General features: G+C 33.7%; 1 protein-coding gene and 2 pseudogenes across 1 annotated transcript; 2 read left to right on the top strand and 1 right to left on the bottom strand.

The window, feature by feature from the left end:
- Positions 1-7,936: 7,936 nt before the first annotated feature.
- Positions 7,937-13,255, top strand: LOC120121148 (annotated as a pseudogene).
- Positions 13,256-15,199: 1,944 nt separating this feature from the next.
- Positions 15,200-17,300, top strand: LOC120121146 (replication stress response regulator SDE2-like). Its single transcript, XM_039140589.1, has 3 exons — positions 15,200-15,940; positions 16,028-16,592; positions 16,959-17,300. Exons 1-3 carry the CDS (start codon positions 15,291-15,293, stop codon positions 17,103-17,105), a joined length of 1,362 nt encoding a protein of 453 aa, XP_038996520.1. The 5' UTR covers positions 15,200-15,290; the 3' UTR covers positions 17,106-17,300.
- A 683-nt stretch (positions 17,301-17,983) lies between these two features.
- Positions 17,984-22,615, bottom strand: LOC120121153 (annotated as a pseudogene).
- Between the last annotated feature and the right edge of the window lie 2,844 nt (positions 22,616-25,459).

Here is a 25,459-nt window from a genome sequence, read left to right as displayed (position 1 = left end):
TTTCTAATTCTACACATTTAAGCATTCATTTTCTTTAGATAGAATCAAATAAAAAGGAAAGAGCACGCATGCAAGTGGGCGTTGATGTTAACAGCAGGACCTGGAATAAGCTTAACAGGCGAAGAAAAGGTAGCGGCGGAAACGCGAGGAGGCAGGAGCGGCAAGGTAGAACAGCGAGTGATTCTAACGGCCGCGGGGGCACGTGGAATCAAAACGGCGGTGGCCGCCATGGAAGATGATGATTAAAATATTTTTATAATTTTTATGTAAATATTTATAATTTAATATTAAAAGCTTAACTTGATGAAAATAATTTATTTCATATACAATTGATAAAATATATATTCAAATAATTTTGTATTTCATTAATTAAGTACTGTAATTTTATATTCTCATTAAATAAATCAAATTAGATAATATAATATTTTCAAAGTAATGTTATATTTTAACGTCTTGTTCCATAATTTTATATTTTTTTTAGGAATGGATGCAATAATGAATACTAGAAGTTTGAACTTAAGATGTTAAATTCGAAGTCTAAGTTATCCCTTTTTAAAATTTTAAAAAATACTAAATTTGATAATTAATAAAAAATTAAAAAATATTTAAATTTTAAGAGAATTTAAAATTTATAAGAATAAAATCGCACCCCTTAATTCATCTTGGTATTCAGTGAACCAAATGCTCCATTAAGATATTTTGATAATAACGACGTGAATCAAACCAATTTATAATAAACTATTCTTATACTTGGAAGAAAAATAAAATAAAAAACTATAGCATTTATTCTTTTAGGTAACTTTAAAGCATAATTAATCATTTTTTAATATATATAATTTAAAATATGTTCACATTTAAATATTTTTTTAATAAATTTGACAAAATTTATTTTATAAAATAGTGGTAGTATCTTCTATGCATCTATTTTAATCCATCGCATCTTAATGCATGAAAAAATATTTTGTTAAAAGTATGATTTTAAAAATTTATGTAATAGTAATTATTAATTGAATGGTAATTTTATAAATTATTTAAAAAACTATTTTTAATTGTATTATTTGAAAAGTATTTTAAAATATAAAAAATATCAAGTAGACTGCTTAAATTACTAATTTATTGTTTTAAATTACAGTTTAAGCTGGAAGGTTCTAGGTAGAGATGCACATAGCCGGATTTAAATTCGATTCGGATCGGATAAAAATCAATCCGGTTTTTTCACTAAGTCAAAAAATTGGTTTATAAAAAAATCGGTTCGGATCATAACCCGTTTGGAGGGCCGGATGATGTAACCGGTTTCAGTTTGAAAAAAACCGGTTTTTAATCCGGTAAAAAATCCGATCATCCAATTTTTTAAACTCCAGACCGGATTTTTATCTGGTTTTTTTCAAACCGGTTTTTAATCCGGTAAAAATCTTGTCGTCCAATTTTTTCTCAAACCGGTCATACTATCCGGTTTTAAAATATCCGATTCGATTTAAAAAAACCGATTTTTCCCAAATCTAATTTTGAATATTTTTTTACACAAAATCAAATATTCGAATTTTTTGTAAACATGTAGTTCTGGGGCATAAAAAGGAGGTTTAAGAGGGGGAGTAATTAGAGGAGTGGAAGACGTAGGATCCTCCCACGTGGAGATATGGCGATGACACGTGGGCCACTGATGATCTCTACAAGGTCCAATCGGCGTAAACATGAGCTGGATGGGACCACTTACACACACCGACATATGACGGAGCATGTGGGGACACCACTCCGCTTACGTATTAAGCAGTGGGATACTTTATCTCTTCCTCGCATCGTGGTTCATTTTTATCCCTCCGATTCACTAAATTTAGACCGTCGATACCTTTACGTCAGAGATGGATGATTTCTCTCTTTTTTTATTTGTTGATCGGATGGAAAAACTGTGGTAGTACACGTGGCGTCACTTTGGTTGAGAAGACTTGGGAAAGTTTAGTTTGATTCAGCATAAAGATTAAAGATGGACGGTGGATTGTTAACTGAATTTAATTGTTTTAAAGGACGTTTGATTAATAAAACATAAATTATTTTTAAAAAAATTATTTTGAAATTTTAGTATCTTCTAATATATTCTTAATAATATCATTATATTATTTTATTTATTTTAATAATAACATGAGATTAAAATATTTGATTTAAAAAAAATTATTTGAAAGTAATTTTTTATTAAAAAATGATTGTCTATTGTTCTCATATGTAATGAGATAAGGGGAGGTAAGATAGTAGGTTAGTATGGGAGGCGCGTATATGCACCTATACCATTAGTGATGATTGATTAATTAACTTTACAATAAGGACCTGATGGTGAGAATTCGAGAGTGTGATTGGATGTTTAATTCTTAAGTGAGAATGATAATTTGACAAAGGACATGAAACTCAAGTGTGGAGTAATAAAAAGCTTAAAAGCAACAACTTAACTAAATGTGTGTGATAGACATAAAAAAACATGTATTTACTTTGAGTTAGGCTCTATTTGGTAAAACTTTATAAAAACACTTTTAGTTAAAATGTACGTTTTAATAGTAAAATTAATGTTAAACGAAAAAAATGGGGGAACAATGGTTTTAAACTAACCGTAAAAACTAAGATTTTTAATTTTTTAATTTTTAACTTTATGTTTGAAAGCAAATAATAATTCTACCCTTATTAATACATGGGATCCACACAATTATGTATTTACATTTTATTTTAATAATTTAATATTAACACCCTTAAAAATAATTTATTTTCATTACTTAAAAAATAAATAAAATTTATGATTTATATATTAAAATATTAATAGTGAGTTATATATAATATGATTTATTATAATTCATATATAATAATATTTTTTGAATTTATTATAATTCAAATTGATATGATGCCTATATAAGTGTAAATATAATTTAAATAATATATTTTAAATTTACAAATATAATGTCTATAATAAACGTTTTATCATTTTAAATTCAATTTTTAACATTAATTTCAAATAATTAAATTTTAAACTCTACTTTTATACGACACTCCTAAATATACATCAGTGTATTATTCAAGATTTTAATGGGTAGACACAAGGTTTACAAAATATGTGTATAGGATTCAGGATCCCTGGGAATGTTTGTTGTATTCAATGGTGTATGATATACCGATGGATCGATAAGGAGTCAGGTTGGGTCCTAAAAATTTTAATTTATTATATATTTTAATTGTTTTTATATCTTTTATTAATAATTTATTTTTGTTTCTAAAATTTTATATGTTCATTTTATTTTTTCTAAGACTTTTTCCCATGAAATTCATCTAAACTCAGCAAAATTAAACAAAAACTCTACCCTTTTTTGAAGAGTTGTTCATGGACATTAAACTATTAATGATTAACAGATATTAATGGTTTGGTTAAAGGTTAACATACGGTTAATATGTTACAATTATTTGTGAAATTTTTTTTCATAATTCATATTACAAAAAGGTGTAACACAAAACATATACTTACATCGGTGTAATTTAGTAAAATAAAAAAACGTATCACTTAATAAATACTTACGCCAGTGTAAGTAAATAAAATAAATAATGTATTACTTAATAAATACTTACACCGATGTAAATATATACATCGCTCAATAACGTAATACCTAAAAATAAACATATTTTTTTAAGTACTCATAACACAAAATTATATTGGTGTAAGTATGTTTATATATTTTCAAAGAAATAAATATTTATATATTTTAAGTTATTTGTATATAAAATTTATTAAAAATATATATATAAACTATAAATAATATAAAATTATATCAAGTTACTTATGTAAAAATATAATAAATTAGAAATTTAATTATAAATTTAATTTATTAATGGTTAACTATTGGTTAATCGATTATCAAAATTCGTAACTTTAACTGTTAACTATAAGTTTTAGCAGTTCGATTAATCGAAACTGTTTAGTATTAACGGTTCGGTTAATTAACATGTTAAATATAATATTTATATCGGTTAATAGTTACGGTTAACGATTTCATATTTTTTTGAACACTCCTAATTTTTTGGAGTCCGAGGATTTCTCAAATTTTAGTTGTTTGATTTTCCCCTCCAAAATTCAAAACGGTGAGAAGTATTATCTTGAGACATTATATAATAACTCAAATTAGCATCGTCAAAATCATTGGAGGAGACCAAATTATTGACATGTTGAACCTTTAGATTTTTTTGTTGATTTTGAGTTAGTCTCATAAAAATTCAATCACGTGAAAAAATAAGAGTAAAATGTAAAAATTTTAGTGTTAATCTTGATGCAAATGAAGATTAGTGATAAGTGACAATTGACTACCAATTATGAAAATCATTGGAGGAGACCAAATTATTGACATGTTGAACCTTTAGATTAATTTTTTGTTGATTTTGAGTTAGTCTCATAAAAATTCAATCACGTGAAAAAAATAAGAGTAAAATGTAAAAATTTTAGTGTTAATCTTGATGCAAATGAAGATTAGTGATAAGTGACAATTGACTACCAATTATGACCGAAAAAAATTCGTACAAAAAAGTGAATTATCTAGAAGTCCAGCGATAAAAACGATACACTTCTAAAGTTTAGCGTCTGAAACGATATCATTTTGAACATAGATAATCACATCAAAATGGCATCGTTTTGTCCATGTTATTATAATGATAGAATGATATGTCAAAGTCATTACGTCTTTGGAATTTAACAACTTAAGGGGCGTTTGGATGAGGGTGGGGATTCCCATGAGAATGAAATCTATATTCCCCGTTTGGTTAGCCTGGGAATCCCATTCCCGGTAATGTAAGATTAACAATAGTAGATTTTTTTGCGTATATTAGCGGGAATGTCATTACCTCCCCTTCCTTATGTATTGTTGGATTACCGGTGTTTTTGACTAAAATGCCCTTAATTTTTTTTTCAAAATATCATTCTTCTGTCATTGAATAATAAAATTATACGAAGGTTAAATTACAAATTTATCCTTAAACTATTTTAGATTTACAAAAAAAAATCTATAATTAAAATTTTATATGAAGTTAAGGGGTTAAAATAAAATTTTACCCTTTCATTAAACCTTTTATATTTTCAATTTTGTAAAAAAAATTATATAAATTTTTTTAATTTAAATTTTTTAAGAAAAATATAAATATTTTCAACTTGTTAAAAAACAAATATACAATAAGAACAATTTGGTCAAATATACATTTCAATAATCTTTTATTCCTTTAACCAAACATGTAATCTTACATTCTTGCAAAACCAACTAAACATAAATGCAACATTCCAATAATCTATTCCCAGCGGTAATCTTACATTTTGTAAACCAAACACACCCTTAATGATTAACTGGAGTTAAAATTAAAATTTAATGCTATAATTAAGCAATTAAAGTTTAATGGTATAAACATTACATTATTTAAAGTTGAATGATATTTGTTATATATATTTTTTTAATTTTTGTCAATTCTATGTGGTTCCTAGTGTGTTTAGGTGGTATAAACAATATGAAAACGTTCTCTCAAAATTTATATCATAAAGGTTTTCTATAAACAATAAAGAAATTTGCTAGCATTGTATTTGTTTAAGATAAACTTCCACATATATATATATATATATATATATATATATATTAAATCGTTCTTTTAGAAAGAAAATAAAATTGATGTAATAAGATATATGTTTTTAAACTCACAAATAAGTCGTTAAATATATAATTATGATATTGACAATTGTAAAAAAAATCAATAAATAAAATTAAAATATAATGCTTACGTGACAAAAGCGTGGTTACGGCCCCAATTAGAATTAGGTCATCAACAAGTGGCTATTGGTGGATTCCAAAAGATTTGTTCATTCCACTAAATCACTAAACATGACCACGTAAGCCCACATGACGGGTGGAATAGGCTGGACCCCTTTACCGACATGCGTAGATCGACTGATTAACAACACGTGTACGGCTATCTGACGTTTGAATAAAATAAAATTGGCCAGCGCGAATACCGATGGGCCAACTCAACCACCAACTTTGCCCCTCCGTATATACGCTGTATTTATACGCTTGCTTTTCTACGACACGTTTTCGGTGACGTGGCTGTTGCCTTGCCGCTCTCCTTCTTCTTGTCCTCCTCCTCAAATCTCTCTCTCTATCTCTCTGCGGATTTGGAAAGAAAGAAAAAAAAATGCTCAATCGTGTTTCTCTTTGTTTTCGAGTGAATATAAATATAATGCAGTCCTTTTAATATTTTGTTTTATAATTTTCTTTTTTCCTTTTCACAATTGAGGGTTGTCCAATTTCGCTTCTGAGTAGAGGATTTCTGGATTCGGATTTTCAAGGTACGTTGAAGTTAAAGTTCCGGTATTGTTTTTTAGGGTTTTCCAAAAATATTTACTAAGTGGTGGATTAGTGCATTTTGGTTTTGTTTGGTGTTTGGAGGGCTGATGAACTTGCGGGAAATTTTGTCTTGCGAATTAAATCTAGTTCTGGAATCTGGTGTTTTACTTTTAAAAGATTGGTGAGGTATGTAGGGCAGTGGATTCAATTCAAGTTTTTAATTGTTATGTGAAAAAATGGTGTCTCTAGCTCTTTACTGAACTAAACCATTTCAATAGATATAAAAGGTATTTGTTGGATTTATTAAAGTAATTCATATACGTCCTTCATCTCCGGTCCTTTTAGATACTTTTAGCAATCTTCTTTTCATGGATCTATTTAAGTTCGTCGTAATTTGTGATAAGAAACTTCGAATCTGCATTTTTTGCCCGAAATATTTAGAACAATTTTCAAGGAGAATTGTCGAAGCAAAGAAATCGAGAGGGGGGAATTAGACGTTGAAAACTGAACCAGAACTTAACCGATAGATGATTCTCCTAGATTTATCTACTAAGAAAACTAGTTTTTCAAAACTCAAAATTTATTGCTTAGAGAAAAGCCTGCAGGATGAGTGCTGAAATCTTCGACCTCGGTCTCAAGGGTATTTTTGTCGTTTAGTTGACATATTAATCCGGTGGATTATATTTTCAAAATTTGCAATTGCTCTTTACTTGAGGTGTGGGTACTTGAAAGTCGGTTATACCCTCACCTTCCCCTATTTTTTCCGGGTAAGAACCTTTCTCCTATCTCTTCATTTGAAGGATTTTTTTTTAATAATTTTTTGGTGAACATAAAATTCAAAGATTTTCCTTTCTTCTCAGGGATTATTTTGTTGACGAAAATTATATGTTTTGAAACTGAATGAAAAACCCTTTGTTGGCGATAATCCTAGTTTAGTTGCAATAACTTTTCAAAAGTAGCCTATTTGTTCATCCTTTTGTGTCAACTTATATTACCAAAGTTAAGTTACGATGAGTCAAGTTTCAATATTGGTTTATGTTGGTAGAAGACTATATCTTGTTGTATTTTTTGCACTTAAAATCCAATATTTAAATAGCCCGTCAAGGCTTTGGTGAATTGATAAGATATTATGAAATAGAACACCAAATTACATCATACTGTACTTGCTTTAATTTATGTAGAGTTGTATATGATAAGCGGTTGGATTAATCCGAAGATGAAATTAGATATCTGGAAATCATGTTTGTTGCTATAGGTAGCTATTGACATGCACCAAGCCAGTTCAATGATTACAGGTTTAGCTTTGGTTATTTTGATGGTGTGTTTTAAACATTGAATAACATCTTATTCGTTGGGTCTGCACTCCAACTTGAGGGATACTGGCCTTCTAAAAATCAAACCATTGGCTTATTTGCATAAAGAGTAAGGAGAAAAAAAACTTTCTGAACCATTTAACTCCATTTTGCTTGCTAATCCTATTTCTGAACCCTTCCTATTGCTCTTGAGAAAATTTGCTGTGATGTGCAACTTCATGTTTCTCCTTGATTGCAGTTGACAGAGAGAGGCAAACAAATTTCTAGAAAATAGGTTTCCAAATTTGGTGCCTGACAATGGGAAACAATGAGGAAGGAAAGTCCAAGTCAGAAAATCTTCATCGGTGCCAACTGTAAGCTAAGAGCTTATGCATGTTTAATTGAATTAAGATGGATCTCTAAAGTAGTAGTTGCACAATTTGCTTTGTATTGAATCTATTAATTTTTTATGCTCATATTCATAGTATCGGTCAATACTTTTCCATTCACAGGATCAGGCCAATATTCATGTCTATCCCAATTGGGCAGCTATGCAGGTTATCTTCTTATTCGTGCACCTACTTCACTCTTTCCCACTGCTGTTGTTAAGGCATTTATTCAATTAAAATGCCCAATCTATATTGCTAATTTTTTTTTGATAGGAATTGCAGGCCTCGTTAAAAACCTCCTTCATGATTAAAGGAGCTTATTGAGAAGCTCCTTAATCACGGAAGAAGGAAAAGAGTGCCTTAAGATTTTATTAACCATAGAAAGAACACGATACAACCAGGGAGCCACCCCAATATGAATAAAACACAAAAAACAGCCACCAACAATCCTACCAGAACCGGCCTAATCCAACAAAGCAACAACAACAGCCTAAAAAAGACTGGCCAAACAAAAAACCTAAACGAGGCCCGATAGACACTCAATCAAACAAAACAACCAGAAAAAGCCAAGGGCGACAGCTGACTAAAACCATAAAAGCCAACTTCTAACTCAAAGGCCACGGAGCTTTCACATGAAAAAAAAAACTCATATAGCCGCCTTTCCACCACATCACCACGTCTTGTGGCTAAAGACCGTCCGAACTTCCAGCTCCAGACAAAAAGCATGGTGTAGATCACTGAACCTTCTACTCCTTCCCCCGCCATCGTCTTCCGACAATAGATACACTATTGCGCCATTAGACTCACAACCCAAATCTTTCCCAAAAGGCAAGGAATTGAACGTATCCTTCTGTTGAGACTGCCCCAATGCTGGAAAATCAGATTCATAAGTGAATCTGCCATCAAAAACAGACACCTCTTCCTCCCAATGCACCTTACTCTGATGGCTCTTGCTTCGGGAACCCCTATACTTTCTTTTAGGAGCTGTAAAATTCCCTTGAAAAAATTGTTTAGATCTAAATTTGTTGCCAGAACCCACCTTAGGTCTCATGTATTGCCTTGCGATACCCTTTGGATTTACGAATGCGTAGTTGTAAGAACAACCCTCGTGAATCCCTTCCTCCACCTCCCTAATCTCAACCCGTCCATCCAACATGGGGAAATCATTAAAATAATCCTTTGAGCCTACAAAAGCACATGCATACTACTATTTTTCCTAAAGGCAACTTCATTATCCTCTCCACGTGAACCAACAGATCCACTTTATCCTTTAGGCTCACATCTTCCAATTCCTTTGACACTAAGAGACCATCCTGGATGGGAGAATTAATTAAAAAATCCTTACTCTCCACAAAACCACGTGCAGGCAAACAAGTGTCCTTAAAGACATCCACTGCTTCTCTCTCCGCATGCACAACAATGTCTGTGTTCCCCCACTCCCTCCATTTAGGAAAGAACCATCCTCTAACCCCCAACGTCGCTCCTCGGACCCATCATCAAAGCCTCTCCTATGTTCCTGTCCTCCACACCCTCACCCGACAGGAGGCTGCCTCTAGCACTAGTCCCCAAACAGCAGAAAAAAATTTCTTCATTCTCAGAACACCTCACGGCCGACTGCACCTCCGAAAAGTGAATGGATCTTCAGCTTCTTTAGAACCCTCTTCCAGCTTAGGAAACTTAACTGGAAAGGCATCAACGAGCTCCCTCACCTTGGATAACGGGGATACGACTGCCTCTTCAAAAGAAGACGACTCTACCCACTTAATAAAAATTCTGCACCATCCTAACAAGCTGTCTTTGAGAGTTGAGAATTTACTGTCGTCAACAGAACAGCAATGGGAGCCACCGTGTGACTAACATCCTTCCTTGCATTGTTTCCCTCGACTGAATGAGGACCAGAGAACTTCTTCCTCCAGAAAACATCACGAGGAAGATATCTCGCCATAAATACTCTAATTTTGTTGCCTTGAATCCAAGATCTATCAACACAGTTGATAGCCTTCCTCGCGTCCTCCAGTTGGTGAAACGAACAAAACCAAACCTACTTCCTCCCTTGCTTCTTTATTGGGGATGAAAGAATCCACCACCTCGCCATATTTATCGAAAAATAACCAAAGACCTTTGTAATGAAAACTCTCTGGAATGTTGAAAATGATCACAGTTGCACAGTTTTTCCCAACCGGAACTCTCACCTTACTCGCCATTAAGAGAAATGATAAGAAATGAAAATAGAAAAACTATATTGCTAATGAAATTGCCAATGGGGATTTTATGGTTCTTTATTGCGTATATAGGCATATTATGGTCCTCGAGTCACTATGCCACCATATTACAACTCAGCTGTGGCCTCTGGCCATGCTCTCACCCTTATATGTGGGGTCCTCCACAGGTATTGCCCACAGCTCCAAGGCATTTAACTTTTATTTAAGTTCATCATTGAATAACTCTGTAAATAATTATTAAGTTACTAATTTGTTTCTGTAAATAATTATTAAAAATACTGATTTGTTTTTTCGTTTAGCCTATGATGCCGCCTTATGGGGCACCTTATGCAACAATCTACCCGCATGGGGGAGTTTATGCCCATCCTGCAGTTCCTTTAGTAAGTTTACTTTGTCACTATCTTTTTGAGTACAGTATTAATTTTGTACCAAATCATCTAGGAGCTTAGCTTTTCAGAGGTTTGAATTTGGATAGTGCATGTACAGTTGCATAATTCCCCTTTTCTTTCTGCCTTATTTCTATACAGCTGTCTATTTTATACAACTATCAACTTGGTAATACTCAGCAAGTTCCTTATAGTACAGTTAACAAAACAATAAAGAAAATTGCGTTTTTCCCTTTAGGATATATTTGAGTGCTAAATAACACCGAAACTCTGGTTTTATTGTACTGTATTATACCTTAATGTATTTTTATCTGATTGCTATTGAAATCCAAGGATAAGATGGACATGATATTCCACCATCTCCTGCAGGAACTCTGGTTGTCTGTTGAGTGATTCATCTTGAACTGCTGCTATTTTGTTTTTATTCATGTCTATTTTTTATGCCCATGCACATACACTGCTTTAATGGGAGTTGTTACTTTTTGCTTATTGTATTTAGCATATGCTGAATATAACCGGAGCATTGCACTGCAGACTGCCACCGCCGTGGAAACTCCTACAAGTCATCAGGAATACAGAATGCGGTTTAACGAAGAAGATGAAAGGATTTGATAGCCTTGCTATGTCAATAGGTAATGGTACTGCTGAGAACGATGAGGGTGCAGCCAAGCATAGAATGTCCCAGAGGTTTGTTAATCTTTTCAAGGCCAACTAGTAATTTATTAAGAAGATTAAAGAACTTTGCCATAGCAACTCATTTGTTAGAGATCACAAAGCCAAGTTCTTTTTCCTCTTATTTTGACTTTTTTTTTGATAATGTGTGCAGTGCGGAGACTGAAGCTTCTACCGATGGTAGTGATGGAAATACGACGGGGGTGAGATCTCTTTCCCATCTGGTTATCCTGTTTTCCAACATCTTTTTTGGTTTTAGTTTTATACGACTGTAAGTTAGAAAATGATTAAGGATAGAGTGCTAAAGTTTATTTTTATCACTGTGTCTTTGGTCAGACGGATGAAAGTAGACGGAAAAGAAGCAGGGAGGGAACACCAACCATTGGTATGACTCCATTCTTCACCATGTATATTCTTGATGAATAATAGAGTTCACGTGATGTTTTAATCAGACTTCTGTATAGTAGTGGATGATTGTCAAATCTGAGGCATTTTGCAATTGCATGGTTCCTTTAACGTGCCCTACTGGCTTGGTTCATGTCCCTGATAATTAGAAGTTTTTTTGTGATTCCTAAAAGTAACTTGTGTTAGAAAATGAAAAAAGAAAATTCCATCTGGGGATACATTTGGTCACCTCCATGTCTGGAGGTTTAGTTTATTGATGTATTGTCTCTGTTGTATCAGGTGGAGATGGGAAAAATGAGGCAAAGGCTCTGGTGGAGGTAACTACAACTATTTCCTAAACCAGTTGGAGCTGTACTTTCTCTGGCATGAGCACAACATTGGAGCTTAGGAACCCTCCCTCTATGAATCCTAAGTCTAGTCCTACGAACGTACCTTGTGCAGTAATGCCTCCTGAAGTCTGGATGCAGGTATTTGTGGGTGCAATTATTGTATTTCTACTTCTGTTCAGCTTATCTAAGATTGCTTTTTAGCTTGTGTATAATTTGAACCCATTTTGTTTCTTTCTGAAGTAGTCAATGCACTTTTTAGTGTTTTATACATTGAGTCAATGGGTTGTGCTATCTTAAGCCGTTGCTAACGTACATGAAATTTAACTAGAATGAACGGGAGCTGAAACGGGAGAGGAGGAAACAATCAAATAGAGACTCTGCTAGAAGGTCAAGGTTGAGGAAGCAGGTATTCGCATGGTTTCTTTGAGCCTTTTACCAGATTTGAGGTATAACAATGAATAATGTGAAGCAAATGCCATATTATTATTTTGTAGGCTGAGACGGAAGAGCTCTCCCGTAAAGTCGAGTACTTGACTGCAGAGAATGCGACACTAAGATCTGAAATAAATCAACTAACTGAAAAATCAGAGAAACTAAGGGTAGAAAATGCTACATTAGTGGTACGCACTTTAAGCTTCCTCAACTTTTTCGATTTTATTTTAATTTACGACATGCCTGATTTATCTCCTTAAACTAACCTTGCCTCTTGTAATATACAGGAGGGACTGAAAGCTTCTAAACTGGGACAGGCACAGGAAATCACTACGCACAAAAACGAAGGCAAAGAGGGTGAAATGTACAAGAAAAAGTCCGGTGTCAAGCTGCATCAACTCCTGGACGCGAGTCCAAGAACCGACGCAGTGGCCGCCAGCTGAGGAAGTGAAAACAATTTACAGCCGAGTTAATTTTGACATTTTAAGTCGGGCAGAAGCATGTAGTTTTGGCATAATTACAAGCCCCAAACTACTGCTGACAGTTAGTAGAGGGATGAAATAGTAGTGGTAGTTGTTTGTTAGGGACTGAAACTATGTTTGGGAAACTTTGTAAGTTGGGTGTCGTAGCAGAACTGAACTGATGTAATTTTGTATTTGAAAATCAGAGTGCAGAGAAAGCCCTGGAAGAAAAGGTTAATGTACATCAAGGAGAAAGTAGATATTGTGTTTAGGGAAAAGGGTATTCAAAGAAACCTTTTTATAATAATTGTGCAAATTTTAAATTATTCAAGTTATTTAAATTTATTTTATAATTTACTTTAAACTTCAATATTTTTTAAGTCGGATCAAATTAAATCAAAAGATTCAATTTCTTTTACTCTGACCTTTACATTACTTGACAAACATGCTAACCCGAAACCCAAGCTTTTAGGAAATTTGACAATTGAGGTTTATTGACCTATTATTTCAGTCATTTGAAAGCTTGATAAAGCGTGTTAAATCACAAGTTTATTGATATAAATCCTATTTTATATTAAATTATGGTTTACTTAATTTAATTAAAAATAAAAAATTTAATTAGTTTAACCTTTGATTTGATTTATATAATATTATAAATAATTAATTAGATTACTTATATAAAATAATTAAAATGACTAGCACATGAAAAGAAGCGCATAATGGTTTTGTTTTAATTCAATTTATTAAGCTAAAAACTGAATAGATAAAAGGAAGTAATTAAGGCTGTCCCGTCGTCTCTTTCTTTCTTTTTTTTCATCTTTGTACATGGGTGGCGACATTAAATTTAACATTAGTTGTCGACCATCGATATTTTATCATTTTTTAATATTATATCTATATCTTTTTATTTTTTTGATTTTAAATAAGTTTGTAGACATGTTTTCATGTCTTTATGACATATTTTCTTATGTTAATTGACATGTTTTATTATTTTTTTTAAGGGTTGTTTTGATATTGTCACGATTGATCAGGATGACGCTTATTTAATATCTTCTTGATCTTCCCTGCATTAGACCTTCGAATTAGATGTAGATACCGGATTTGCTTTTGTAGATAACTTTCCATCTTGCTCGAGTCTGATTTACGGTTTTTCGTTGGTCTTTTAATAGCTTGATCCCTTTTTGTAGTTCCTTTGTCGATGCAATCAGATTTGTTTATATTTATCTTTGTTCGAGTTTCTTAGTTAGATTTTTAATCTTTCATTGTATAGTTCTTATGTAATCTTAAGTTGATAGTTTTGTTTTAATGATTATATGAATTGTTACTAATTATGTGCTTAATTTACTATTACGGGTGTAAATCTTTATTATAATTTGAAATATTTTTTAATTTTTTAATAAAATTAATTGTTTTTATAAAAAAAATAATTAATCTAGGAACAACGTTCAATCCAGGCATATAATGATGAACTAATACCGATAATAAAATACATTTATTGTAATTCATAAAATAAAAACAATGTTCAAACCTAAGCAGAAATTAAAATGTAAAATAGAATCGCTTCCTTCATGCACCTCAACTGCGAATGTCGATCCTGCTAGGAAAGAACCTAGCCAACCTGCCAACAAGAATCCTGGTGACTGTTTTATATACCACAGAGCAACATGATATAGGACAAAAGTCCTTAGCCATGGAAGTATTTGGCACCTTGGGAATAAGGACCATGACCATGGCTTTTAAAAGCAGGTAACACAGAGGAATTCTGAAAGAAAAATCGAACAACAGCCAAAAAATCATCAATGACAAGCTCCCACATATCCTTGAAGAGTCACCTCTTTAGTCAACTCAGGCTCATCAGACTCTGGCAAGCCCCTGCCCACCAAATCTTTAAGAACCTCCATAGAACAGTCTTGGACATTAGGATCATGCCTGCCAATAAGATTAGTGAAAAATGGAGCCATTTCACTAGACATGGCTTCAAATGATTCCAAACGATTACCATCTCCATCATAAAGTAAACGAACCATATTCCTCATTTTATTTTTATCAACCATAGAATGAAAGAATCTGGTGATCTTGCACCCAATGTACCTTTGCTGTTTGCTTATAAAAGGGTTAAATTTCAATGTTTTGCATGAAAATGGACTAAAACAAATATTTGACATTTTTCTTTTAGGATTACCCACATCCGGTGGAGTTGACCCGAATACCAATTATGTTAACATATAAATTTGAACTCTGGGAAATTAAGGGTTCTTTTCAATCGGGATACCAATTCCCAACCCTAATTTCCTCTCGATCCCCAAATTCGTTTTAGACGGAACAAAGAAGTTTTTCTCTCAAATCACGAAAGTATCGGTTATGGAAGATCATCAAATTATTGGAAACGATATCAACAACAAGGATCTCAACCCAAGGCAGCTACAGCTGTTCGTTAAACTTCTCAATGGCGGGACTTTGTCGCTCCAATTCCCGACCCCTCAAATCCAAGTCGGCGATGTCAAGCACCGAATTCATGAAATTACCAAAATCCCTATCAACTTCCAGCGCCTGATTCGCGGCCATCAACTCAATGACGATTCGCAGATTTCCCACTCCAACGCCACCCTCAATCTCTCCCTCCGGCTTATTGGTGGCAAAGGAGGTTTCGGATCGCTGCTACGTGGCGCAGCCACGAAGGCTGGGCAAAAAAAGACGAGCAATTTCGAGGCGTGCCGAGACATGAGCGGGAGGAGGCTGAGGCATGTGAACGCGGAGAAGAGGTTGGAGGAGTGGAAAGCGGAGGAGGAACAGAGGAGATTGGAGAAGATCGCGGAAGACTTTATTAAGAAGAAAGCAAAAACTGGGAAAAAGGGTGTTGGAGATGGAGAGGCCGAGAAGTATGTAGCGAAGTATAGGGAGCAATCAGCTAGGTGTGTGGCGGTGGTTGAAGAGTCCGTTAGGGCAGCGTGCCAAAATGGAAAGCGGAAGGCGGTGCCAGGAGGAGCTGACCCCAAAAAATTGAAGATTTGGTAAGTTTTTAAGACAATATAATTTGCTGGTAATTTTGGTTGGTATTAATGTTTTGATCATTTATTCGTTTTTGTTTGCTCTTTTAGGATGGGGAAAAGGAAAGTGGATGAGAGTGAGAGTGAGAGTGAGAGTGATAGTGATGATAGCAGTGAGGATGAAGAAGAGAATGAGAAATCTGTAGTTTTGAACAATGGGAATCATTCTGACTCTAGCAAAGGAACCGAGGAGAGTTCTGGTTTGGTTTCGGGGGGAAATCAGGATATTGTCCATATGGAATGTTCAGGTGGAGCCTCAAGTGAGACTGGCTCTGAGGAAGAGAAAGAGGTTGTTCTGCAGCAAAGCTCGGAATCTTGTGGTGATGATGCTCCTGCCATGGTTGAAGCAGATGCCGGAAGTGAAGCAGCTCAAGCTGATGAGATGCTGGAACATATTGGAACTAAAACGGAAGATCCGGCGGAAATCTTTGGTCAACATTCCAGTGTTCCAGTTGCAGAAAATGGAGGAGTTGGAAGTGAACTTAATAATGAAGTCAATTGCTCTTCTAAACCAGAATCAGAAGTTCACAAAGAAACATTTGTTTCAAATGCTAACATTACAGAACCAGAAAAGCCATTGAACTTTAACGACTTCAATTCTTCAGAGGAAATGGAGGTATGGTTGAACACTTGAAGTTTTTTACCTGTTTCCTAGGCTTAATACTAATAAAGATCAATACCATTGATACATCTAGCTCGTTAAAAAAAAACTTCTTTCAATCAACTCAATGTTTGCGTACCTAGATGATATAGGATATTCAGCAGTTTGTAGTTGTTGCAACTTTATCAAATGCTTTCCTTTAGCCCAAGTAAATTTGGCCATAGCTATTTGATGTTATTTTAGCTTTGTCTTCATGTTCTTGTGTACAAAGTTGTTGGGCCAGACAAATTGAATAATTGAAGCAAATATATCATGGTGATGCTGTTGCTTTTATAATGCTTAACGATGATACATCATGAACTGTTTTTATCATTTCTAAAGGCTCTTGGATTGGAGCGGCTGAAATCGGAACTGCTGGCACGTGGATTAAAATGTGGTGGTACATTGCAAGAGCGAGCTGCCCGTCTTTTCTTGTTAAAGTCTACCCCTTTCGATAAGCTTCCAAAGAAGTTGCTTTCAAAGAAATGAAATAACCATGTAATAGGGTATTGCTAAGGAGTGTTCTTTTTATCAAACCAAGAAATGTGTATATTTCTCGTCATGTTTAATAATGTATGACTTGGTTCTTGTAAGGTGAAACCCTGTTAGGTAAAATTGATTTCACTTTGCCTAAACTGAATGTTTGGATTTGTGGAATCTTAAATGTTCCAACATTGATGTGCATCGTTGATCTTCTCCTCAAGCGTTTCTTATCTTTTATAAGAGTAACCCTAGCTTTTATCGACATTCTTTTCCACTTAAGTCCACCAACTTTAATCCTATGAATCATGGTTCCTACGCGCTCGAAGCACTCGGCTACGTGCATCACTTGACAATATATTTTTTATTTTACAAAATATACACTTGGATTTGTTGATACAAATATAGGTAAGGAAGAATAGAGAGGTTCGCATGGTGGTTCGGAAAGTCTCGTGATTGATTGAGGTCAAGTATTTATGCGTAGTGACAACCTGGTATTGGGGACAACCTACTATCTTTTCTCCCTTATCCCATACTCCATTACATATGGGAACAAGGGACAATCAATATTATTTAAAAAAAATTGAAAGTTATTAAAAATCCATCACATAAGTTATTATTAATCTTATGTGAATTCCAATATTTGGCGGTGCATAGGACGCGTTATTGTTTGAAGGTAAGGCATTTAAATGATCCTTCAAACCAAGTGTCAGGCGAGGCTTTGGTGGTTTCTCAGTTTAGTTGGTCTTAATCCTAAGACACTCCTTGATTTATTAATGTTTTACTTTTAAAAAATAAATTACATAATTATTTATCAAATATATTAAAATGTAAACACCTCCATCATAAATAGAGACTGACAGAAACACGAACGGAAATTCACTTGTTTAGTGCTTCTTCAAGCTCTGAAGAAGCTTCTTCATCACATCATCGCACCTCCCACCAGCCTCTGTTGTTTACTTGGCCACATCACCGATTCTTTCAGCTTGGTTTCTGATTGTTTATTCTCCATCACTTCCTTGATTTTGTATCCAATCTCCACTCCTTTCACCAAATGGTTGTTCATTCCCCATCCCCACTTCTTCATACAAATCCCCCACCCAGCTGCCTCCATGACCTCCCCGGCGATCATCTGATCTCCACCATGTGGCCATCCCAGGATTGGGATCCCATGCCAAGATGTTTCCACTACCGAGTTCCATCCGCAATGACATGGGAACAAACCCACCGCTTTGTGACTCGGTATCCGCCATTGATCCACCCACTCTTTCACAACAAACGCTTTGTTGTTCTTCACTTCGTTCATCACTTGGTGTCCTACAATCTCATCTAAGTCGACTCCTTTTTCTTCTTTGTCGAAAACTTTAGTCCTCACCACCCACAAAAACTTATATCCACTTAGTATTAGCCCATTGCCTAGCTCCCTTATTTGCTCTTTAGATATCGATGATCTACTGCCGAAGCAGGCGAAAACCACTGAACTTTCCTTCTGATCGTCCAGCCACTCCATCAGTGAAGAAGGCGAAGACCCCCCCCTTCGAATGGCAATGGCAGAAACGGTCCAAGGGGGAAAGCTGGCGGCAACCCGTCTGTTAATTCTGCAGCAGCAAATATCTCAAAGCATTCCTTTTCGAGCCCTTCGAATGAATTGATCAAAACGCCATCAAAACGCTTGATGCTCTTACTGTTGTCTGGGAAATTCTTTGCGAAGTAGCTATTCGAGTCCAGAAGTGGCGGCGGAATCGATGTCTTCGGGATCAATGATGGGATAGAAGGAAAAGAAGAGACAAGGGAAAACATTCGAGCCGACGAAATAGAGAGAACGTAGTTAGGTAGACGGAGATTTTCAGTGATTTCGATCACAGACGCCAGCAGTGTCACATCAGTGACGACAAACGAGAACGGAGGAGAAAACAGGTGAGCAGAGTGACAAATGGTAGCTCATTGGAGTGCAAAAGGGTCAGTGGTGGGATCAATAGGGATGAGTGTGATCTTCTTCTCGTTAACCTGAGGAAATGCAGAGAGAAAATTGGAGATAAGCTGAGATTCAGCTGAAGAAACAACAGGGTGAGAAGTGATTAAAATGAGTGCACATTGTTGGTGGATAAGAGAGGCACCAAGTCTGAGCATTGCTTGAAGATGACCCATGCCTGAGCTTGGGATTAAAGCAACATGAAGAGACGTTTTTAGCTAAAAGCCTAGAAATTGAAATTTGGCTCTGAGGACTTGTGTTTCTGATGCTGTGGAGTTTGGCTGATTGGGGGACTACTACTTATAGTCATTCCGCATTTGGTAATCACGAGATCAGGTAGGCCGAGTTATAGCTCGTGGGCCATCAAAGTCGTAAACTCTATATATCTATATAATTTACTCGAACTCAATCCATTATTTAAATAATATCAAATTGTTTATCATTTGAACTAACATTAATCTCTATTGGTTATATATTTATATATTAAAATTTAATTTAATTAATAATATTTATTAGTTAAAAGATTATTTATATAAGAAATATATTAATTTTATATAGTATTTTTCATAATAATTTTACTTGAAATTTTTTATATAAATATTTATTCTTCCATTCACAAATTACAATAGAAAGCTTGACAAAAGTGAGAAAAATTGATTTGTTTTCCAATGAATTTCGATGGGATATAATTTGATTTTTTTTTTAATTTCGTTCATATTTGTTTCGCATTAAATTTCTAAAAAAAATCATTTTAGACCATTTTAAATTGATTTATTTCGCATTAAATTTCTAAAAGTGCATTTGATGTTTTTTCCTTCAATTTTTTCTTTAATAAAACAACTTCATTTTAGATCATTTTGGACATCATCATAACTGCCATTCAGATTATCATCTCACTAAAGAGTTAATGGTGAAATAATATGACCAAATATAAAATTAAAATTTGGTCCTATAATTTAAGCAATTGAAAGTTTAATATTATGATTTATATATAGACTAAAGTTCAAGTGCATCTGACGTAGTTTACCCTAAACTTTATTCTGAAGTAGACAGACTAAGTAATTTGCAGTGCTGATAAACCCTGTGATTAACGATTTTTTTATATATAGGGAATTATATTAAAACAATATTTTTAATTATTGAATTTATTAAAAGTTATATAATGTTTATGTGGTTGTTAATTTTCATTAATTGTTGTTAAAGTTATAATGTAATATATTAAATTAATAAGTAATGTTTTATTTATTTTTTTAATTTTAATTAAAACACTGTTTTAATAGTTTTATAACATTTTTAAACAATAATTTATGAAAAATATAAAAATATTCATAATTTGTTTTTAAAATTTAAAAATATTTTCTAAAAGTATAATTTTGAGTTTTTTACAAGTTATAAAATTTTTAAAAAAATGCTCTTTCATATTTTTGTTACTTAAGTTTTCCCTAATTCTCTAACCAAGAACAATGTTTAAATTAAAAAAAACTAGCTCTTAGACATTTAAATTAATAATTATTTTACGTATTTTCCCTTTTTAAGTACTTTAACTCTCAACGTTTTAATTTTTGGTCAAAACAATTCATCTTGGATGTATACCGTTAATTAACTAATTATCAATACATGTTATTAGCATGACATTTTCATACTTTGATTACGTGGCATGTGTCATGTCACCACTTAAACAATATGTGTTGAACGTTAGGTAACTAACAGTTTCTATTCATCAGGGTTGTTTTGACCAAAATTGAAATGTTGGAGTTAAAATGCTAAAAAAATATAGGCAAAGTAATGAGTTCTTTTAACGACCGTTACAGAATAGACACTTAAAATAATAACGTCGAAAATATTAAACACCTTATTCGAACGAAAAATACATTAGACACATAAAATGAAAAAAATATTAGACCCTTAACTTTTTTTCATTAAGCTTTAACATAATAACTATCAATGACAATTAATAAAAATTATTAATCCAATAATTCAATTGAATAAGAAAAAATGAAATTATTTTAAAAATGGAATTATAAATGGGACTTCGGAGAAAACTGAACTGTCACAACTGAGTCAAAAAGTAGCCAAAAAATGAAGATTTCCAGTTATTAAACAAACAATAAAAGGAGTAGAAAATGTAAAAAGAATAGGATCTTTTTTGTTAGACTGAAAGATTCTCTTAGCGAAACTAAACCTATTTCTCATTGTACTAAAACCCGTCCCTTGGGATGTTAGGGTTGTTTAAATAAAATAAAAGTAGAAAGCTTTTCTCTGTATATTTTCTCTGCTTAATGTTAATGGCCTCCATCTGTTGAGTATGGTCAGGGATGGGTATAGGTCGGGTTTTTGGTCCACTCGACCCGAGAATAAGAGAGCCTCCACCAGATACCCGATCAGACCAAAATAAGGTTTCACCGACCCGACTCGAACCGAAATAATAATAAAAAATTATTTTTATTCAATAAAAATAATGACTTAATTGAAAAAAAATTATATATAGAAGGGTATTATTGTAATTATCTATAAATATATAAGATAAAATTATATATTTTTTCAGGTCGGATATGATTTTTTTACACTAAACCTGATCTGAACTTAAATTTTTTTAAAAAAACCCCACCCCGATTGGGTCGGATTTAAATGCCCATCCCTAAGATGGAGGCCGTTAAAATTAAGCAGATAAAATATAGAGAGAAAAGCTTTCTACTTTTATTTTATTTAAACAACCCTAACATCCCAAGGGTCGGGTTTTAGTACAATGAGAAATAGGTTTAGTTTCGCTAAGAGAATATTTCAGTCTAACAAAAATGATCCTAACAATTAGTCACCATTACAAAACAACCCTAAGTACCTTTCTCTATGATGATGGGCTGCCTGCCTCACTGTTCGTGCGAGGCAAAAGGGTTTTCATCTTGGTAATTCCCAGGGGGATCGTAGGAGCACATAATGAAGACGCCCCCCATTTCACACTTTACTCGAGCACATCCTACTTTCATCGTATCCCTCCACACAATCTGTGTATAATGGCCGCACATTTTCCCTGGCTGGCAAACATTGCTTTCCTTGTCATAGTACTTCTCTTCGTTCACCCATGATTTCACGGCTTTAGGAATGCTCCAGTGGTCTTTGGCCGCCAAGAAGATGTTCTCTCCATAGGGTCCATTGGAGTGGACAATACGGCAATCATTGATGCGCTTATCCGCCCATTGGCGAGCGTACAGGGCCAGGCTTTCATCCCACACGTAGAGTGGTTCGGATTCGTGTGCTCGAGCTTCGTTATGTGCCTTGAGGATTTGTTTTATCTCCGATCGAGGAAGGTGGTACTTTGGCTGATGGCGAGGTGGTTTATTTGGTTTCCGGGGCACTGGCTTTTGATCGGCGTCTGGTCTTCGAGGGAGAGGGAGAGGGAGCGGTCGAGAGATGGGATGTCTCACTGAATTTCTGTGCTGAGAAGATGGTGACGTTAAAAACAATGGTAGAGAGGTGAAGGAAAATGATGATCAAAAGTGCGATGATCCCCATTGTTGTCTTGGTCTGACCTGTTTTTGTTTCTTTTCATCCTCGAGGAAGATGAAAGAAAAGGATTGGCTATTCTACGACTTTCTAGGATTACCATCAGTTTTTCTCTCTTCTCCCCAAAGAACTCACCCCTTCCAGTTAATTACTTAATTAAGCCCTTAATCACTTGGTTAATCTTAAACAAAAAAAAAAAAGATATCTTTTTTATTGTTTATGCAACTAACCATTCATGTGTTTCCATGTGTCTTCAAAGTTTTGACATTGGATATTATACAATGTTTTGAAAACCGGATCGGATCGGCCGGTTCAATCGGTTCAACCGGGAACCGCTGTGTAACATCCCAAAATACGGGTTAGTGACTAAATTGTAAAAATTTTAGAATATGGTGATTAAAGTAGAATAGTTGAATAGTTTAATGATTTATGTGGAGATATTTCCTGAAAGTTGTTAGTAATTATTAAAAGAATTAAAGGGCAAAATGATCATTTGACTTGGAAATTATAATTAAATGATATATATAGGCATGTGGGATAAGGATGAGGAGATATTTTCTCTACTTCATCTCCTTTCTTCTTCCATACGAGAGAGAGAGACATCAAAGGTGAGTTTGCTATTTGGTTAATTATTTGTTGTTTTAAAATTTGGGTTATGATCACTAGATGATAACTAAGCTTAAGGAAATATTAAGTTGTCTTATAGTCAAAAGATGAAGAAGTTATAAGAGATTTAAGAAAACGAGTTTTTATATGAACTCATGGAATAGAGTTGATAAGTTGAATTTTAAGTTGAATTTGACTTGTCATCTATGAGAATAAGAAGATAGAAGTGTTAGAATTGTATTTAGAACATATTGAAATTTGAGTATGATTCTTGAATTACATATGAAGGATAGGATTTTGAAGTTATATATGATTTTCATGGATATAAGTTGGTTTAAGTAATGGTAGTTGAGTTTAATGACATGATAGGGGTTTAAAATAGAAGAATTAAGTGAAGAATTGATGATTTTCGGGGTTAAAATACAATTTCTGGGTAGAGGGAACTGATACCCTATGAAAGGAATCGATTCCCCCTCTTGGACGAAAATTTCCAGAATATCCAGGGGGTACAGATTCCCCTGGGGGGTATCGATTCCCCGGGAACAAATTCCCCTAGGGGTATCGATTCCCCCCTAAATAAAAAAAATAGAATTTGATTCATTAAACCGGTTTAAGTTATTAACATCAAGTTTAAAGTTTAGGCTTCTGATAGTTGTTTTGAAATGATATATTTATATAGATATTGGGCCTAAACAAGTTCCGGAATAATCAAAGGATTATAATCGAATCAAAGCAAGGCTAAGGTGAGTGCAATTTAATTTGTACTTATATTATTGAATAAACATTGGCTTGCGATGAGCTAGTGATGGAGTTACTATGATAAGAAGTAACTCCTAAAATGTGATTTGATTGGTAATCTATGTGATGATTTGTGTGATTATGGGATATGTGTTAAAAGACAATGATCTAAATGACTAGATGAATCATGTGGTATAAGTTATGTGATTACATGTATGTATTAATACATATTGCTTGCATTACATGTTAATGTGATTATGAATAGGTAGAAAGGAAACAAATGATGATATAAGAATCTATTATAAGATATATGATATGAAAATATGATAGTGAGCTATGTGAAAGAACTATGAGATATATGAGTTATATGGAAAATATATGCGAACAAGATATGACATCTATGTTTATATGAAACAATGCAAGGTGATATGAGCTACGTGAGATATGAATATAAAATCATATGAGAAGTGAAAAGAATTACATGAAAATAGACTAAGTGATTACATGTATATGTGAAAGAAGCTATGAGCTTATATGAATATATGTGATATGAATGAAGCTATATGATACGATCTATGTGATTACATGCACATATGATATATGTTATATGAAATGACATATGAATAGGCAATACGTGATACATGTGATATGATAAGGAATACATGGTTACACATACATGTGGTATGTGACAGAAGAGAAATGACAAGTAATGTGAACTGTTAAATGATAATGCCCATGTTATGTGATATGAGAACTACGGTATAGTTGACATGCCAAGGGTCGAGGGTTTACCTATGTTCTTCGGGACATATGGACTGTTTACCTATGTTCTTCGGGACATATGGACTGATTACCTAGGTTCTTCGGAATCTATGGACTGGTCCTTCGGGACATTGATCGAGCTGTGGTGACAGCATATGTGTGCACAACCTCAATGTACTCACATACCTTAAGTTCTCACTAGTGTACATGGGTTAATAAAGTGATTAAACAAGCATACTGAATGTGATATGTATACGATGTGTTTATAAATGGTTATCAAAGGTAAGTGGTTTGAAATGTGTTACATGAACCATATGATGTTATGTGCGTTTCTTAATGATAATGATAGAGATTATGATAATGATGGTATATGTTTATGTATGCTTTATGTTATATGAAATATTATATGTTTTATATGCCTCACTAAGTCATCGACTTAACATGTGATTGTTTCACACGTAGGTTTGGAAAGCAAAAAAGAAAAGTAAAGAGGAACAAGACAGGTCAGTTCTCCTTACCGAATGTCAGATCAGAAGAGAGGTGAATAATATGTATTTTTGTATATAAAGTTCTAGTTGGCATGTAATCAAAAGAATATATTGTATAAGCTCTGAATAATTTTGTAAATGTTTTGAATAATTTAAATGTTATAAAAGTTTTTAAATTACTCACTATTTTACACGAATAAATTTTTGAAAAGTCAATGTGACACTTCGGACTCGTATCCTGGTCGGATACGGGTTGGGGTGTTACACGCTGTCTAGTCCGGTTCAAACTACACCGA

Source organism: Hibiscus syriacus, unplaced genomic scaffold (genome assembly GCF_006381635.1).
Source record: "Hibiscus syriacus cultivar Baekdansim isolate YM2019G1 unplaced genomic scaffold, ASM638163v2 tig00110357_pilon, whole genome shotgun sequence".
Classification (NCBI taxonomy): Eukaryota; Viridiplantae; Streptophyta; class Magnoliopsida; order Malvales; family Malvaceae; genus Hibiscus; species Hibiscus syriacus.
This window is presented reverse-complemented; position numbering and strand designations above follow the sequence as displayed.